Here is a 20,495-nt window from a genome sequence, read left to right on the forward strand (position 1 = left end):
CGATTGTAAACTACGCAAATTTTTGTTTAAGAATGATTACAAAACAGGAAACATTACATTAACTTAATCTTTATTAATTATACTTGTGAAGCATAAAAGCAATTGCGTATTTACCATAAGTTCCATTCGTATATACCGTATATACCCGCGTATAAGTCGAGATATTTTGGACAAAAAAAAGACTTCAAAGTGGGGGGTCGACTTATACGCGGGACCATAAAAAATTAAAAGAATCGGAAGTTCAAAAATGTCTTTATATAATGCAGTTGTTCTCTTCCCGCACTCAAATTGGACGACTTATCAAATAAGTCATTTACTTGAAGTAATTTCATGACTTAAATTATGTGACGAACTAATCACAGAGTTTCATACTTTAACTAGAGTAAGTTTCGATTAAACCAAAGAATTTTCGGCCCCCGAACAACCGATCAATATCGAGCAATAAAAAAGTTTCGCCAACACGCCAAGAAAAGAGAAATGCAGATAGTTTTTACGTACACTGCTCAAAAAAAAAAAATGGGACAGTCCTATATCTCCCGATCTACTGGGCCGATTGACAAAATTCAAATTGCGTTCTTCTTGTCTCGAAAGCGCGACTTAGGATATATATTAGTAGCACTATTCTAACATAGGTATTTTGACACAAAATCGGACTTTTTCTGAAATAACATACCAATTTTTTTACATATTTCGATTCTACGACTCAAATTACGCCTAAATATGAAATTTTGTAAAATTTGGAGCGAAATTTACGGAGAAATTCACAAATTTATGTTGGCACTTTTTTGTCAGTTTGCGCCAAGAATACTTCACTTGGCGAACTTCTTAATATATGGCAACCTAGTTTCCTTAGGAAAAAAAGTCACCATCGTTCCTTTTTTCCAAATAATATTCTTTATATTATATTTTTAATTATAACTTATTATTTTAAGTAATTTTTTCTTTTCGAATTTCATTTTAATTGTTTAAGTTGCACGTTTTTTTTTTTTTTTTTTTTCCCTCGAATAACTGTTTAACTGTTTTAAAAATTTCTATTTACCTATTCGAACTGCGTAAATAAAGGTGCAGCGTTTATTTTTTTTTTTTTTTTTTTTTTTCAAATAGTTTTCTTTATATATATTTTTCGTCATAGCTATTATTTTAGGTCATTTTTAAATTTTTATACTTTTATTTTAATTGTTTGTGTTGCATTGTCTCTTCAGGTAATTGTTTTAAAATTTTCTATTTATTCCTTCGAACTGAGCATTTTAAATATATTTATTAATATCAATTTTCCAGAATTTGATTTTATTTATTTGAACTGCGTTTTTTTCGGAAGAATACTTTGTAACCCAGACTACGATGCGTTTGAAAACTGCATACTATATTAAAAGAGAAAATACAGTAAAGCACAGTTTTACACGCCTTTCAATGTTCCGTTCAGAAAAAATATATATAAATAAGAGAGATGTATAACCGATATTTTAACTTAGGATGACTTGCATACACTGCTTTAAACAGTTTTATCGTTGTGCCCATTGCTTTACACAATTTTATCCTACATTTGGCTTCTTAAAATGTTATTCATATTTCAGTCAAATATTTTATTTTTGAAATCGCAAGAATCAAATATCATAAGATTGAAAAGTTTTAAATTTAAAAAAATACGAATACTAAATTTTACGAAAAAATTTATTTTTCTTCTCTGTTTCTTTAAGCATTCTGAAAGTATATTGAAAAGTATCCAACTTTTCGAAACATTTTGGTATTTCTGACAATCATTTTAAATAAAGTTATCGCCTTCCATTTCATAAAGGCCCACAAACGGCCGAGGGGTAAAGTTGCTGAACACTGGTAGTTCACTCCGGGGTTCGACCCCGGTAAACGGGCTGGTAGCATGGGCGTTTTCGTGGATTTTCTCATGTGTACCGCGTATGACAGCTGGTTTCCCTTAGAAAGTTCTTCACGAAGTATTTCGTCAGAGCCATTATCAGTCTTTAGAGGCTAAACATTTTGAAGCTATGAGATGAAAGGAAAGACTGGTTTCATCAAAAGGTTTTGGTTTATTTTATTATGACAAAGCACACTACGGCTATCTGCCTAAGGGGAGGGATGCCTTCCTGGAGGACTTTCTAAGGGAAACTGGCTCGCATACACGTTACACATGCGGAAAACCACGAAAACGCCCATGCAGCCAGCCCGTTCGCGGGATTCGAACCTCGGACTGAACTACCAGTGTTCAGCGACTTTACGGCTCGGCCGCTAGTTCATCAGGAAGGGAAAAAAAACATCTTTAAGTGACATCCACATACATCACTGGATAAACTCCTGAATCTTCAAATAATTCGACTGAGGAAATCATGGGTTTCACCATTTATGATACGATATGATGTTCTATAACGTAATTTACACAACCATATAGTTTAAAACCAGTCGCTCTTCACTTTAATCTGCAATGATATCGTTTTGTCTTTTCTGTTAACACAAGCTCAATTGATGGTATTTGCTGGTGTACTCGTCCAAGTGTTTTCTCTTTGAACACCTAAATTCTTTGAAGCATCCTGAAAGTATATTCGAAAGCGTCCAACTTTTTGAACATCTTGGTACGTCTGACAGCCAAATTTCCCTGCAAATTTTTGCTTACTTTTCTCCCTAACTTTCTTCTTTCCTTCTACAGTTATTTTCAGTGCTCACACAAGAAAATTAAGATTTTTCGACTGCTAGACTTCCATACATTTTGCATTCTTGTCAATTTTTTGAAATATCAATTATATGAATTGCGTTTCAGCTAAAGACAGCTTTTCATTTTCTAGTCATTTTAGCTATAAATAAAGTTTAAAGCGAAGTCCAAAGGATAAATAATTTAATTAAAAGATTTTTGCTAAATGACAAAGAAATAAAACAGTCCAGCAGGGTTTATTCTGTACCACAGAGTAACCCGATTCTTATATCGGCTGAAACAATCTAAATCATATTAAAGATCATGTTTTTTTATACAATCTATAACGCGAGAGAAAAAATTAGCTTCTTAAAACATGCTTTCTAAGAGAATTAATATAAAAATTTATATTTATATATATATTTTTTAAAGTTGGGACTTGAACCAAACTGTCAGACTTTTAAAGCTTATTTTACATGGTGGTTATTATTAAAGTTCCACTTTGAAATGGTCATAAAAGGAAAACTACCGGACCAAATGTTATCAAACTTGGGAATCGTGTAAAGGAGGTTATGAGAATTTATTTTCGGCGAAAAAAAAAAGAGTTCAAAAACTCACCATCAGGGGAAAAATGGCGCTGTATACAATATTGTTAAATGAAATAAGACACGAAAAAATCTGTTTAAAATGTGTTTAATATTTTCCGAAACGTGTTACAAAGCATGTTCAATGTAGCGTCCAGCATTTTCCGAAAGCAAGTTAAATCATGTTACTGCATTCTCAACAGCAGCTCTTAGCATATCAGGTTTGGTTTTGGTTTGGTTTATTAGATTACGGCAAAGCACTCGAAGGCTATCTGCCTTAAGGGAGGGATTCCTTCGTGGAGGACTTTTTAAGGGAAACTGGTTCGTATACACGTTACACATAGCATATCAGGAGGAATGTTATCAGTGTATCACTTTTTTCATTTCTGCCAAATTGTTTAGATTATCACCATAAACAGTGCTTTTGAGATAACCTCATAGACAAAAGTCACAGAGGTTGAGGTCTGGTGGGAAGAGGGGAAGTGTTGGCCTATAAGACGTTCATTTGTGAAATGTTGCCTAAGTAACTATGCGACACTCTTGAGGTGGTGCCCAGCCCTGCATAAAAATCGTAGTATCTAAAATGCCACGTTACTGCAGTTCATGTATCACGAAACATTTTAATATTGGCTCTAAGGAACTGCAATCACAGTGGTCCAGCTGTCGACTGCTCTTCAGAAAAAAATGGTTCAGTTATAAAACTAGCTGTCATTCAACAGTAAACTGTGTGAAATGACTGTTATGCAATCGAATGCAGTAGAAGAATGCAATGGAACTAGATAGATAACATGAGAGATTTCTTTGGCCCAAATCGATTAAAAGCGTTTTGAATCAGTATCTTCATGTTTTAGTGCCGAATTCAGGCTTAAAAAATTACAAATTAGCGATCTGTAAGAAAACGATTTCCAGATTGTACGCACTTGTGAGAGTGATTTGCGATCTCACATTTTCTAATCGCTAATTCGTGGTTTTCACGGACGAAATTCTCACTTACAGGGATGGCGCACTCGACATTTATCGAATTTAACGTCTTTAAATAATAATTTGCCTACTTCAAAGTTTCTTAAGGGTATACAACATATTAAACCCGTTTAACAAAAGGTTAAGTTAGATTCCGACCCATATTTCGTTTAACAATATTGCATACAGCGCCATTTCCCTCCCTGGTGGTGAGGTTTCGAACTTCCTTTTTTTCGCGAAAAATAAATTCCCATGACCTCCTTTACACGATTTCCAAGTTTGATAACATTTGATCCAGTAGTTTTCCTTTTATGACCGTTTCAATGTGGAACTTTAATTATAACCACTCTGTATATTATTAAATTTTAATTTGAAGCTATGCGTTATATGTATACCATGCGTAAAATTTTCGCTTTTATGGAAAAATAAAAAATCGAAGCAAATATACTTAGTATAATGGACCAAAACTGAAAACATTTCCCCTCTCTCCGAAAATAAAATATTGAAATTTCGAACTTGAATTTACTGGGTTATCGAAATATTTAATTTGACTTATCTTCTAAGTCCTAGTTCCGACAACAATTCCGTCAAAAATTCCGAATTACTTAAGCTAAAGTTAAAGATTTAGTATATATTCACTGTATGTTAATAAAGTAGTCAGAGTGTAATAAAAATAGATTATAGAATTTACGCTGATGTAACTTTTTGTCTGACTGCGCAACATGTAATGGAAGAGAAGGTTTGTAGAGATCTGTTTTTCACATGCCTCTAAAAGTAGATGTCATATTAATTTTGTCTCTTCAATGTCAAAAAACGTTCCTTTGAGAGGCAACTTTAGTTTTTGAGAAAGAAGAAAAATCACAAGAAGACAAATTTGAAGAACATGCAGGACGATTGAATATACATACTTATTTTCCGAACACAAGCGGTTCTCCGACTGGTTATTGAATAATGAAAAGATGCATTGTCATGCAATACAAAACATTTGGAATACGTTTTCTCGCTGAATAACGTAAGATTAAAAGTCATCTGCTTAATTCACATCCATTTACAAGTCAACTACTCTGGCAATTGCAGAATCGTTTTGATCCTGAGCTTGTAAGACAAACCTAATATCACTGGATTTAAACACTTCTTTAACCTTCCGAGAACGTTCCTTCTTTAGCTCATATTCCAAGAATATTAAGTGAATACAATTATTGCCAAAGAAATTGAATATTCATTTGCACTACGGCTTGGTAGTTTACTAACGAGTTAAGAAAACTTAAATTCTGCTTTTTGTGTCAAAGAATACAACAATATTTTAAATATTTACAAATAAAATATTAAATTGGAGATTTAATTGGAGCCTCATCAGTTGCCTAGCATTTGAAAAAGAAAATATTGTTAAATACTAATTGTTTGCTGCTCAGTCTAACCCAGGCTGCATGGTTGGTTTTCGTAGTTTTTTAGGTTCTCTTTACAAAGATTCTCTATGAAAGCATCTTAATCAAATAGCTCCCATGTTCTTTCTATGTTCAAATAACCAACTAACCTAGTTTAAGCGCGATTTCCAAGTGAAGTTACTAGTAAAATCCGAATACTCATTAAAAATCCTGTAGCTAGCCAATCGAGAGTAACATGAAAGATACGGAACCAATAATTGAAATGTTGTTACGGTACGCTGTTTCTTAACTTAGATGGTCATTCCTTAATTAAATAGCCCACCAACAGCCGAGCGGTAAAGACGCTGAACACTGGTAGTTCGGTTCGAGTTTCGAATCCCGCGAACGGGCTGGCCGCATGGGCGGTTTCGTGGTTTTCCCCATGTGTAACGTGTATACGAGCCAGTTTCCCTTAGAAAGTCCTCCACGAAGGCATCCCTCCCTTTAGGCAGATAGCCCTCGTGTGCTTTGCCATAATTAAATAATCCAATTCAATCCTTAATTAAATATAATTGATTTGTAAATTCTACTAGAACTGACGGTAAGAATTGAAGTGGAAATAAGTAATATGGTGTGCAATCTTGATTAATATAAAATTAAAAATATTTGCATAGAAAAATGTTTGCATTCAGATAGAAAGTTTTTTGAAATATTTGCAATTACTTTATAAGAAGGATTTATTAATAACAGCAATAATTACTTATTATATTACTGATGATTAGGATTCAGTTCTTGACAATTACATTCTAAATTAGAATTTTAAGGATATAATGAAAATACGCTACGCACAAAAATACATTTTAGGAAAAAATGAGTTGATTTTTTATGTTTTAAAACTTCTTAATTCATTTAGTAAACATCGTATCCTCGTTGTTTATTGAATCCAGAATGTTGGTGTCGTTTATATAATTATTCTTACTTGTCCACAGAATCTGCTGACTTATCCAGCCATTAAGTAGCTGCAGATCAATTCTACATAACTATTGAACTTCCATTAATTCAGTCTCTAGAGGGTTGTATGTTTATATCATAATTTGACTTTTATAAAAAATGATTATTCTAAATATTATGTTTCTATAAAAATATATTGTGCTTTAAAAATATGGATAATAGTATCAGCCGCTCTTTCAGCCACTTCAAAAGCAACAGTTTGTTTAGAAATAAATTATGCAGTTAATGTCATAAAATTCAAATAAATATCAAACGAAAATTCTCAGTTTTAGACAATTCGATTTAAACGAAGTAAAGTAGCAGACGATAAAACGCCGAAGGTAAAAATTTACTCTTACAAAAACTTACTCTTAATTTTTTTAAAAAAAGAAAAGATACGAGAGAAATTTAAAAAAAAATAGTTAAAAATTTGAATAATATCATCTATAATTTAAAAAATAGCCTTTCATATAGTATTAATAAATATTTATTACGCATCATTGAGGGGAAAAATGTCATATAATTAATTCTCCGTAAAATTTTACTTGAAGTTTAAGGTTAAAAATAGCTGTGGCAATTGAGTGTAACAAAAATCCATAGACCACATTTGGCGTTATTATCGCTCAAAAAAAAGGTGCCAAATTTCAAAACGCGAAATTATGTAAATTCGTGTATATCTTAGAAAATTTTGAGTAAAAAAGTCTAATTTTTTGCAGATATGCTTAAAAATACATCTACTTTAAGATGATGGTAAAAATTTTATAGGTTATAATTCAAATTTTTTTTCGAAAAATCTATAGAAATTATTTTAAAATAAAAATTTAAAAAATAAAACGCAAAAAATGGGTAAATTTTATTTGGAATGAACCAAAATTTCGAAATGTGAGAGAAAAATCAAAAAAGTTTAATAAAAAAAGAGATATTAATAAATATTTGCCAAATTCAATTAACATTGAGGAGCTAAAATTTTGAGAGCTAATATTTTAAAAACTAATCGTACGATTTTTACAAAACTTGGTATTCTGGCATAATTTGAGTCGTAGAATCGAAATATGTAAAAAAATTGGTATGTTATTTCAGAAAAAGTCCGATTTTGTGTCAAAATACCTATGTTAGAATAGTACTATATATAAATCTAATATATATCCTAAGTCGCGCTTTCGAGACATGAAAAACGTAGTTTGAATTTTGTCAATCGCCCCAGTAGAACGGGAGATATAGCACTGTCCCATTTTTTTTTTTGAGCAGTGTACGTATAAGTCTTTATAATAGTTATTGTTCATTCATGAAATACTTTTGAAAACAGGCGTACACGTCAAAATTTAAAAAAATAGCCCACGCAATAACTGAACAGTTTTGAATATTTCTTTTAACTTTTAAAAAGGTTTAAATGCAGATAGATTTTTACGTACGCGAATCTTTTCCAGAATAAATTGTAGAAGGTTACTATATACGATAATTTTTCCCCAATTATCCTGCGTTTTGGATATGTTGGCGACGCTTTTGCCTGCTGGATGCTGATTGGTTGTTCGGGGGCAGAAAACTCTTCGGTTTAACGTCCAGATTCGACGGATTCTTTGATGGAATCACGTGCCCCACTGTTAAATCTTACTCGCTCTTGTCAGTACGTTTTTGTTTCCCTTCTTGTTTCTGTTGATATGTCTGATTTATTGGTAGTTAAACAGAACGTCAGTCATACGCTGCTGGATTCAAGTTAAAAGTTATTTCTTTTGCGGAAGAGACTAATAACTGTGCTGCTTCTCGTCAGTTTGGGGTTGACGAAAAATTGATTCGCGATTGGCGCAAGAATAAAGTAAAGTTACAAAAAATCCCTAAATCGAAAAAGAAGTCGCGACATGGAAAAGCTCCTTTCCCAGAACTCTATAAAAACTCAAGAACTCAAGAACTATAAAATGACTTGTATGCTTGGGTTTTAGAGTGCCGGCAGAATGGTTTCATTGTCACTAGAACTGGCATACGTTTACGAGCAATGAAGCTTGCAAAAGAAGAAAAGTATGGTGTTCCAAACACGTTACAATACAGAGTTCGAGACTGAAAATATGTATGATGACGAGCCAATGACAACAGAAGAGTTCTATGAAATGTTTGGCGAATCTGACCATGAATCGGACGTTGAAGGATTTTGATTTTGTTTATTTACCAAGGTATTTTTTATCGTATATTTACTTTTTTTTCTCAGATGATTTTGAATAAATGTAGTACTTCAAAAAAAATTTTCGAAGTTTCTCGATCGATTTCGGAAGTGGGGGGTCGACTTATACGCGGGTTTCTTATTTTCTACGAATTTTTTATGTCGAAGTGGGGGGTCGACTTATACGCGGTATCGACTTATACGCGGGTATATACGGTACCTTAATAAATTAAAGAATAAATTCAGTTTAAATTGCTGAATTAAAGGCAAGGAAATTATTATAAATAACTGATATTAAATATAACGTTTATGAACAAAATAAAAAAAAATGAAATGAAACAGAAACAAACGCATTAAGCACAAACAAATTTCGGTAGTATTGCAATTGTAAACAGTCGCTTACACTTACATGAGAAACTGAGTTGTGTAGGGTTGCTTATTGCCCCGTAGTCGCCAGTATTTCTTCCCACGCCAATGGTACACTACTTAACATGCACAGTAAGTGAAATTCGTTAACATTATTCAACTCAATGGGCGATTTGCCATTACGCAAACGGATACAGCAGTTTTATTTTTTAAAAAAAAGTCTTGATTTTGATTATTGGTCTCGTTTATTGTTTAAATGATCTTTTGAGTGTAAAACAAACAGAAGATTAGACAAATATATCATATTCCTGAGAGTTTTGTCGACGTAATAATTCCCACAGCAAGCAAGAGGAGAAAAATATCCTACTCGCCTTTTCCTGGGCGATGTGCGGAATATAATTTTAAGCTATGTGATTGTAATAGGTTCGAAAAAGGTTGTGGCGGACTGTGACTGACCAATAATGTCCAAGTGAGGTGCGGTTGCGTCAGGAAACGGCATTTGATTAATAATTAGGTCTGAAATTAAAGGGGAATGGTATTGTCAAAAAGGGAGAGAGCCTTTTTGGGGGTTAGCTTTGACTTGCTTTGATCTGGATGAAGAGCTTAGCAAAAATGAAGAAGGGGGGGGGGGAAAGGAGAAATTACGGATGGTGACTAGTATAATTCTTTGTAGTTTTCGAAACGGAAATTGAATTTATGGGAGGTCACTTGGATTTGACTGATCTATAAGGATTTCTGTTCATGGTGATGAAAATTTACGTTTAAGATGAAATGTTCCGGGTTGCATGCCTTTAAGTAAAGACTGAGCGGTAGAAGTTCCTGCCATACACTGATGAAGTTTTTCAATTTTCTGACATGTAAGAAAAGATTGAGTTTTACATTAATTAACAGGTTACATTACATGACATATAAGAAGAGACTGAGTGTTACGTTAATTGACTGAGAATCCGGTAAACAAACAAGCTTACACGAATCTGAAGGGTAACACACGGAGGATTCGCCTGCGGATCAGTTAACGTAACCTGTCAATTAATGTAACACTCGGTCTCTTCTTATATGTCATATAATAGTTGTAAAATCACCTTAGTTGACCCATCCTTCACCTTAGTTGTAAAATCGATTATGCAAATTTGAATTTTTTTACATGCCAGTATTTATTTAAGAGTTTCTTCTCTAGATTAGGTTTTAAAAAATTATTATGTAAACTAGGTATTAAAATGTTAATACTTATTCGAGAACGTAGTTTCGAGATTAAGCTAATAATTTTATTTGTACCTTTTGAGGGATCGTAATATGTTATTATGGTACTTGAGGACTTTTAAATAGGGGGAAATGAATGTTTCCGTAGCTAGGATTGTGTGTTTATTTGGGATTATGTTTCTGTCCACGACAGACGCAGTTAAAGAATTGTAAATTGTGTAACTCAATAGTGTGAAATAGGATCATACCCATTTCTAAAAAATAATATTTTTGAGAGTTCTGTATAAACACCGAAAGCCAAAAATGAAATTTTTGAGGATTTGGCTCTCATTAAATTTGTAATAAAAGTAAAAATATTATTATTACAGTTTTTAATAAAATAGACTCGATATTTTACAGTTTAAAAATGTGTATTTCAGTGTAGAGGAGAATATTAAGCCATACAATAAGAAAATAAGTTTTTAAAACTATCTGGCAAACAGAGTTACTATATAGTATTAAAACTAAGGCTGTGTCTATTTCCCGGCTTAAATAAATTCTTCTTCTTTCTATCTTCATTGTTTCGCTCACAGTTTATTCCGAAGTAATTTAAACTGTAAGAATTTTACCTCACAATGTCCTTCTCGTTTCCCATTTTCCTACCAGAATGCAAATTTCTAGCTCGCCTACATTCAAACGAAACAGAAAGGAGACAGTACTTAGAGGAAGATTTTAGAGGCTAGAATCAAAGCATGTTCCGTCTGCTGAAAGCCACGTTGTTAATTTGATTCCTTTGATTCTGCGGCGTTGCGTTATTCTCGCCATTAGGTTTGTCACGCTGACTTTAGATCAGAACCAACTTGTGCGTTTATCCATCTGTGTAGCCCTTGGGCTAACTTACATGCACTTAGCTTAAGCAAATTCGTTATCTTTGATCCAAGTTATAAATGCTGGATATTCTATAAGCACAAGTGGTGCCTTCTGTTAACATTTATTTGAGTTAAATTGAAGGATCCTTTACATCTTCTCTCAGTCTCTGTGGTACTTTACAAGACATACTAATAATTCGCTGAAGTCTTAGAAGTTTCGCGCATTTTATGCTATCGAAGAAGATTAAACTTCATAAACGCAAATACAAATCTAAAAATTAGCTACGCGTCAAAAATGCATAAATCAGCCAAAGTACAAGAAGCTGAAATTAGCCGATGCACACAAACATGAGTCCGATGGGCAAAAGGACCTTTCATTTTGGCATAACGAGTACTTTTAGTAAAAAGACAGCAGGAATTACTACAAAATCCTTCACTTTAGGCACAACGAGTACTTTTGGTAAAAAGACGGCAGGAACCACTACAAAATCCTCCACTTTAGGCTTAGCAGTACATATAACAGAATTTTTAGTACTAAGAAAAATAGTTTCATATACTTCAAAAGAAGACTAAATTAAACATATATAATTGTTTGCACGTTGAATGCACAAGATTTCTGCCATTTACATGCAAGCTGCCATATATAACCCAACTGCAAGGCATCAATCTTATAAATATGCAGCGAACAATAAAACGCAGTTTTCCAAATACATGCAACATGAAGCTTTTTCGAATGTTAAATAAAACTCATGCAATCTTTTTCACGTTAAATATGCAAAACTCCAAGTATTTATATGCGATACTTTAATAAAACACGCTATTACAAAATCATCGAGCGCATTAGCATACAGCAAAAACTAAAAAGCAGTTTTCTAAATACATACACTACGGAGCTTGCTCAAGTGTTTAAACATATATGATCGTTTTCACGTCAGATATGCAAGACTTAATATGTACACATGCAATAATTTCATAAAACACGATATTGCAAAAACGTCGAAATCATTACCATACATCAAAATGAAACACAGGTTTCGAAGGCGCTACAGAGCTAGTTCTAATGTTAAATCAATCATATGCGACCATTTTCACTTCGATTGCACAAGATTTTTAAATATGAATAAGCACTAATTTCAGAAAACGAGCTTTATGCATCTACAAGAGCGTGTTAAAGTGCATCAGGTAGTGAAACATAATTTTCTAAATATAGAAAGTTACACAAAATAAAAGTTGCAGAGTTCAGCTTGTTAAGAAAGCTTAACGTACGTTGATATAATGAATTGGAAGGAAATAAAAAATGAAATAAAAAAATATGGTAACATTTAATACCCTACCAGGAATTCTAAAAATATGCTGTTAAGGCATAAGTGAGAAGATAGCGATGTTTATTTAAAAAAGCTAAAAAGACATCAAAGCTGTGTTAGTAGAAGAGAGTACAACAGCAAACTGGTAAACTGAGAGCTCAGCAAAGACATAAAATATCTTAAAACCCTTGTATGCGATATTAAAATCTAAATCCTTTCGGAATTTGTTGTTGTAAATAAATTATGATTCTTTCTAATGATACCTTCAGTTTGCTTTTATTCTATTTGTATCCATGTTTACTTTTAAATGCTAGCCTAATATATTTTCTCCAAAGAAGACCAACTGTAAGGTTTGGTTTAACTGAATATGGAAAGGCATTCGAGGGCTATTTGCCTAGGAGGAGGCATGCCTTCGTGAAGGACTGTCTAAGGGATATTGGCTCTTATATACATTTCACATGAAGAAAACCACAAAAACGCTTACGCATTCAGCTCATTCGTCGAAATCGAACCCCGGACCGAACTATCAGTGTGCAGCGACTTTACCGCACGGCTATTGGTGTTCCAAAAGCAACCGTAAATCAAGTAATCACACATCAGGATTAATTTCATAACAAAATTTGCTTAGCGGTTTCAGTGCAATAAATGAACCGTTAAATCTGTTCAACATCGTCCGAAAAGAACATTTTCTTGGAAAAAGAAACGAGCTTTCACTAGCATTATTTACAAAACTTTCTTCTCAACCGTAAAGGGGAAAAAAACACTTTCTAAATAAGAATTTAGCCTTCATGTATATTTATGAGTAAGTATATGGAATCATGAAAATTTTCGATTCCATTTTTTGATTCAACTATGCCGAGAATCTTACGTTTAGTTTATTTGAATATTTTCGCATTTATGTTTGGGTTTAATATTTCTCATTCAAAGTGGAATGAAATCTGATTTACATCAATTTGTGTACCACTATGAAACAAGTTAATATCGAAAAGTGGCAGTTTCCAACGAAGCTACTTTTCTTCCATTTTAAATAACCATCCTGAATGAAATTTCAAGCTAGAAGGCATTCAAAAGTCGTAATGCAAAATTTTGAGAGCAAGAACATTTTTAGCGAAATTTATAAATAGTAATGAATGAAATGGATGAAGACAAACCATTTAGGAGTTGGACTTAGTTCATTTTTATAAGCTTTCATTTAGTTCACACATTGTGAACGAAATCCATAGAATTTTATTATCGATTTTTAATCTACTTCTTGATAATTTTGCACACACGCATATCCAATTTTTCACACACACAATTTTCGATGACAAAGCAATGGGATGAAGGGATTTTTTTTCAAACTTTGATTTAGATTTTATTTATTTCATGTTTAAACAATTTTTCGCAGATATCTTCGTTTAATGAACAAACTAAACATATCAGAGTTTTACTACTTCACTCTCGAATACAGCGGAAAACAATCTTTTCGATGAAACTTGTATGGAACATATAACTTAATTTCTGAACTTTCGGCGAATTTTTGTAAATCACTCGATTTTTAAATAATTCGACGTTTAAGATTTTAAAATTTCAAATCTCAAAATGTATCGGATAATTTCAAAGATCATTAAACAAATATTTTATCTGCTTTTAAAACAAGAATGGTAAAAATTATTAATTGAGTAAATTTCTATATTTTATCATTTCTCTCGAGAAACGTCCAGTATCCAAGTGAAACACTAAATTTAAAAATTGCACAGAATTATCGCCCTCATTTCTCCGAGGCAATAGTGCTGATATCAGAAACAATGGCGACAGTGATATATCAGCAACAATGGCTGCATGCCATTGTTGCTGATGTAATCAGAGAGAGTTATCGATTTGATGGGATTTCATCAAAAAACATAAAATAAAGAACACTCATTCTAATTTTGAAAAATTCGCTTTTAGGTGCACTGGCTCTTTTCTAGATGCACTCTATGTACCAAATTTCGTAGGCCTGTGTCTATTAGCTTACGCGCAGCACGAATGAAAGACACACACAGAGATAGACAGACTCTTCCTTTTATTATATGTAGCGATTGCTTGTGTTTTACTAAGTTTAAATAAAGTTTTCATCATTGATAATGTGTAATTGAGACTAAGAAACAGAAAATAAAATGCAATTAAAATAAGGTTTTTACACGATAAACTTTTATTTAAAATGGAAATGATAATGAATGCAGAAAATAGAAAAATAATTTATCATAGAGTTTAATGGGAATAATAGATTAAATAACTTTATTTATAGAATTCATCTATAATTTTATATCGCGAATAACAAAAGTGTGAAGTGCCTAAAACCGAAATCTATTGAATTGCATCTTCAAATATAAAAGCCATTATGCTTTTAAATTTATCATGGGTCCCCACGTTTTTATTACTGGTGATATAAAATTGTAGATGGATTCTCTAATCTATTATTCCTATTAAATTGTATGATAAATTATTTTTCTCCTTTTACTGCAGCATGAACTGCATTTGAGATAAAAGTTTATTGCATAAAATTTATTTAATTGTATTTTATTATTTAAACCTTTAAGCTCTTGAGAGAAATGAAATGCGAAATGCTAATTTAACACCCCTATTTGTTCTTTAGGTATGGTGTAGCTTTGGTTGGAGTGCAAACAGATGTACCGGGTACTTGGCCTATCATGTTAAATCCTGGTCCCTCATATCTCATGCAGTCATCGGACATCTGCTTCTACATGAACATCACCAAAGAAGAAAACAGTGCATTTTTACCAGCCCCTGGCAATGAGGATAATTCAAAATCGAAGAGCCCAAATGTATCAAATTTGCACCTTAATTTGGGAGAATCAGGTAAATAGTTTTATTTCCCTAAATTAATGTTTAAAAGACATGTTCGTCTAAACAGCAATTCTTAATGTTTTATCTAAATTCAATTTTCGATTCTAAGCTCTAAATTTCATCACTCTATTGGAATTCCAGTTACACAGTTACATATTGAAACAGTTACATATTCACAGTTTCAAGATAAATGTTTCACACTTCTACAGATATCGATAGTTCTATAAAAAGAGAAATTTCTATTCTAAGGGAGAAGTCAGAAATTCTTCTGCTCACATCTAATGCTCTAACGCGAAAACTGAGTAGTTGCCAGTGAGCGAAGTGAGACTCTTATAGCTCGCGACACATATGCTTCTTTAAATTCCAGTGCTTTTTTTTTTATCCTTTCACTTATTGTTATATTATCACTTTGCCATATTTAAGCTTTGTTAAAGCTTTCAAATGATACAAATATACAAAGTATATTGTAAATGTGTAACTATGTAACGTAACATAAATGAATAACGTAAAAATGACGAAAATATCTAACATAAAAATAACGTAAGTATACAAAGTATAACCTAAATAATCATAAAACGATTTAGTGAAAGCCGTGTGGGTATACTTATGAAATGAATCAAATAAGGTTAAAACGGATTTAATCACTAAATATACACCGTGTTGGCTTACACGGCTCTTATTTTCACGACGGACATGTACTTCCAGTTACAAAACTGTTTTAAATGACACAACGATTCCTGTTTTCATATTTTTAAATTTAAAAAAATAATAATAATTTTATGTAAAATGTGAAATATAACTATTTAACACGTAAAATCGATCAGTTTAACCGACGAGCATCTTTACGTTCTGATACTGGCAGCACTGCTTGATTGGAAATGAGGAAGCTTGTGAACTTTGCATTACACCAGTATATAACATATCAAAGTTTGGTAACCACAAGTTTTCTGCTTTTGTAAAAGTTTCAAAATTGTAATGCATTTATTATCAGTCATTTTAATAATCTTTGTTTGTTAATTTAAATGTTCTTTAAAATTTATTGCCTTATGATGTTTTTTAAATATTAAAATAGGTAAAAAAAACATTAAAATGTATACACGGTCAAAATGACCGCATGTGTACCTTTGCGTTATAAGCAACGTGTGTTCGTGTAGGTGTTAAATGTTTCTTTGATTCTTATACTTAGTGACATTTTACAGCAATTTGATAATCTTTTTTATTTATTTTGACCTTGTTTGGATAATTTACTTCAGTTATAAGCTATTTCTCCCGCCTTTTTAGCACACCTTCGTGGTGTAGTGGTCAGCACGCTCGACGCGTATTCGAGAGGTCCGTGGTTCGAGTCCCGGCGAAAGCATTGCTCATTTTTCATCTCTCCTGCTTTCAAAAAAATACCTAATGTCTCTAAACGATTTCAAAAATTTACTTGAAAATATTAACTGGTCAATATTAGCGATGCATTTTCCATGTTTTCACATAAAAACTAGTGAAACGTCAGCAATTCGATAATAGTAACCGAAACCCGCGATCAATTGAACTGCATATCCGAATTTAACCGCGTATCCGAAAACCACGATCACGTTGAAACCATTAACCGCGTCTACTGCATTAAGGATAACATTAACCGCTTCTTCTGTACTAATTTCTATTTCAAATATACCGTACCAATTTTGGCTTACTTAATGACTTAACTTTGCTTTTCAGGTCACAGCATACTTTGTTAGCATGCAACCTTTTCCCTTTTTCAGTCGTTCCATTCATAGGTTAATATTTGAATGGCATACTACAGGGAAAAGAAATGAATCCATTGTAAAGCTTCATACTTTGCTTTCTTTTAGATTATAAATCACTTGAAATGACCCCAATTCGTTCCAAGTTCAAAATAGGACTAATGAAAAAGTTCGGAAAACACCTTGATCTTCCAAAGATGGACGGAGCTCCGGGTTCGGAAAACTTCAGCGCCGCGTTGGCGAGAGGAAGAAGGCCCAGTATTGCTCCAGTGCCGGCCATGTTCGGTCAAGGTTCGGATTCTGAATCTGAAGAAGAGGAGGAGGAAGATAATAACAAAGATCAAACGAAGGAGGAAGAAGATCAATATTTAGATAACCCGTGGGTCACTCCTGCAGAAAACTGCGAGTGAGTATCAGATTCTCATAATCTAAAAGCCACAGTGTACTCTCGATTATGGGGGCTAATGCCAGGGAAGCAGGTCACGAACTGAAAAACACAGGTAATCCATACCATCAGTTTTCATGCATATCGTGTGCATTTATTCAAAAGATCCAGCAATTTTACTTTGTTTCTGAGAACGTTTAAATGTTTGTCGATTTACATTGCGTAGTTTTCGAAGTGTTATTTTATCACTTTATTCGAATTTCTTTTGATAGACGAAGTCCAAAAGTGTTTCAACAAATGTCTTGGGACTATAATGTAATAGCCAGTATCTTCTTCGCTTGTATTTCTGTACCACTTTCCGCCTCTTCTGTAGATATTTAAAACGATATTCGCATCTCTCGAGCACTGAAAGCCCGATTCAGTCGAATCACCATCGAACCATTCTTCGGTGTTTTCCTGATTGACATTTTCAAAGAAGTTTAAGTTTTCAATTTTTTGACACATACCTTCCGTTATTGCCTCAACTCTTCACAATTAGATAAATCTCTGATTTCTGTATTAGGAAGAATCTTTTTTCATGATTGGAACAGTGCTATGGTTTTACTTTCGACCAAGCCTTTGCGTAGGACATTCAATACAGTCATTCTTTTCCAGAATTTCATTAAATCATCAACTTCCTCGTGCGACATGCGACGGAGGACGTGGGTACCACCCCTCTACCAATACGGTTAATCGGTATAGCGCCACGTCCACCTTTATCTAGATAACCATACGTGTTCATTGTGCTAATATACTAATACATAAACATATATACAAATTTGGTACTTAATACAGTGGCGTTAAAGCTAATTAATGTTAGACACTGGATAATACAGTGCCATGTTACAAGGTGTATGCAAAAGCATGGATACGGTAGCATATGTACATAACGTGTGTACTCATATGTTGAGTACACTATGATCCTTTGAATCATTATCATTAGATTACAGAAGACATGTGCATACTGAAATATTAGGTGCGCGATGTTATGCTGGAATAAGTAATTAGTATACAGTGAATTAAAAGTTAGACCCTAGATTAGTACTGTGTGGTACAGTGTCTTGCATTAACCAATGTATAAAGATATTAAGTACATTAACCAATGTATAAAGATATTAAAACACGTGTATTAGGTACACAGTAATTAGTGGATACCCAAGCGTTAGGTAAGTGCTACTTTGACATACATTAATCAACGTTGAAGTCGTTTCACTGACGATATTACACTTTGATCCACTAGCTAAATTAAACATTTGGCCATAAAAGTTTAGCCATCATTACACCGTCAGCTGCTTGAAGAAGGTGCATAATCTAATAGTAATACTGCTTCTTCTTGTATCCCTTTACTTTTTTAAAATCGCTTGTTTCAAGAACCCATTTAATCCCGAAACCTATTTTCTAATATCTTTCAGCTCATGCATGCCCCTTTTTTTATTGTAATTTATCTACATTGAGATTTTCATTTCCGTCCCTTTAAAAATGATCTAAGGTTCTTTGCTTTTTCAATAAGAAACGCTTCATTTTATTTATTACTGTGCATGCGTTTAGATGTAGAAATACTCCGAAAACAGGAAACTTTTCTGTAGATAATCGTGAGTACACTGTAGTTCAGTCCGAATAATATAGAAATGTATTAAAATGTTATGAAGCAATTTTTATTCACATATATGTTTGATAATATTTTGTTGTAACTTTCAAATGTCTCGGATCCGGTTATTCTGAAATTTCTCATGTGTTGTTGTTTCAATATCTCTCGAAATGTTTTATCAAAAGTTAATCAAAAACATATTCTATTCCTTTTGACTTAAAAGCATGCACTATGAAACTAGCCCGCAGAAGACATTTTATGCACTAATAATTTCAATAAGAAAATTTATTAAGTTTGAAAATGGTATGATTTTGCAGATATTATATACCTGCACTTTGCTAACTCCAGAAGGCAATTTGAAACAGATTATATTTATTTAAAAAAAGCCCTTTCCAAATTCAACTTTAAATCCGATCTTTCTTTTAGTATGACGGGGAAGTGAATATTAAACATCATGATCGTCGACGATCGATCGCAGTTTCCGTGGAAGGGAGTTGAAGGCAAAGACACACCATAAATAATTACCTGGAAAATTTTTTCTCAATTATTCAATGAGACTGTTGCCAAATTAATTACATATTAAAGTTATGTATCAATACAAATTTATTCGAATCCATGGAAGACAAGTGCGCCATTTTGTCTGCAAACTCCAACGATTCCTTCTAATGGATTACCATGACTGTCTTAAAACGTTAGCAAATATTCATTTGCATTTTATGCGTGTTAAAGCACTCTGACCAGCAAGGAATTACATGCCTATGACCTAGAACATTTTTTGTGACAGCTTTAAGAAAATGTATATGCTTGCATCTTGAAATATGTCCAAAACATTAAGACAATTTACTAAAAGTACATAAATCAACGTATAGAGTACCAGAAGAATTTTAGCATCAAAATAAAAAAAAACCACTTTCTTATGGCAGTTTTGATAAATTTGGGCTTTCTTAGCGAAACTTCGGTCAGAAGAAAATATTCTAAAACATTCGTCTTATTTAATAGTTAGCGCAACCAGTGCCTGAGTAATACATTAATTTAACATGGCAAATCACACAAACGCTATTTGCCCAAAGAAAAGGGAAGGCAAGAGAAAGAGTAATCGTAAAGTACTTTCTATATAAACTAGCTCGTATTCACATTACACATGTGGAAAACCATCTATGCAGCCCATTTGTCTGGGTTCTAACCTGGGACAGAATACCACTACACATTAGTCTTCATCGGCTCAGCCGCTGTTAAAGACCACTTAATAATAATAGTTCGACTGGGGTTCAAACCCAGGCTAGTGCATGGCTGTTTTTATGTTTACTCTTATTTGTAAAATCGCTATCGGATCAATTGGCGAAAATCTACGCTAGACAGAGCTATAAGTGGAACATTTTACATTATTTCAATACTCGTAAAATACCCCTTGTTCGTAGCAGAGATACAGCATCCAGCGCAAGTGTTTCGACAAGGAACCCTTCCGTTTAAATGAGTGCTGCAGTAACTTGTTTCTCAGAAAGGTTTTTTTTCTAGCAT

General features: G+C 33.0%; 1 protein-coding gene across 1 annotated transcript in view; it reads left to right on the top strand.

Annotated features, from left to right (window-relative positions):
* The window catches only part of LOC118201805 (potassium channel subfamily T member 2-like), a 459,181-nt gene that overhangs the window by 357,035 nt on the left and 81,651 nt on the right, over positions 1-20,495 (top strand). Inside the window, exons 17-18 of the mRNA XM_085825117.1 lie at positions 15,024-15,247; positions 17,074-17,371. Of these exons, the coding sequence (XP_085681243.1) occupies positions 15,024-15,247; positions 17,074-17,371 (522 nt within the window). The remainder of the gene's footprint in view (positions 1-15,023; positions 15,248-17,073; positions 17,372-20,495) is intronic.

This window comes from Stegodyphus dumicola, chromosome 10, assembly GCF_044657685.1.
Source record: "Stegodyphus dumicola isolate Sdum_Otavi_A_Nest chromosome 10, ASM4465768v1".
NCBI classification, from domain to species: Eukaryota; Metazoa; Arthropoda; class Arachnida; order Araneae; family Eresidae; genus Stegodyphus; species Stegodyphus dumicola.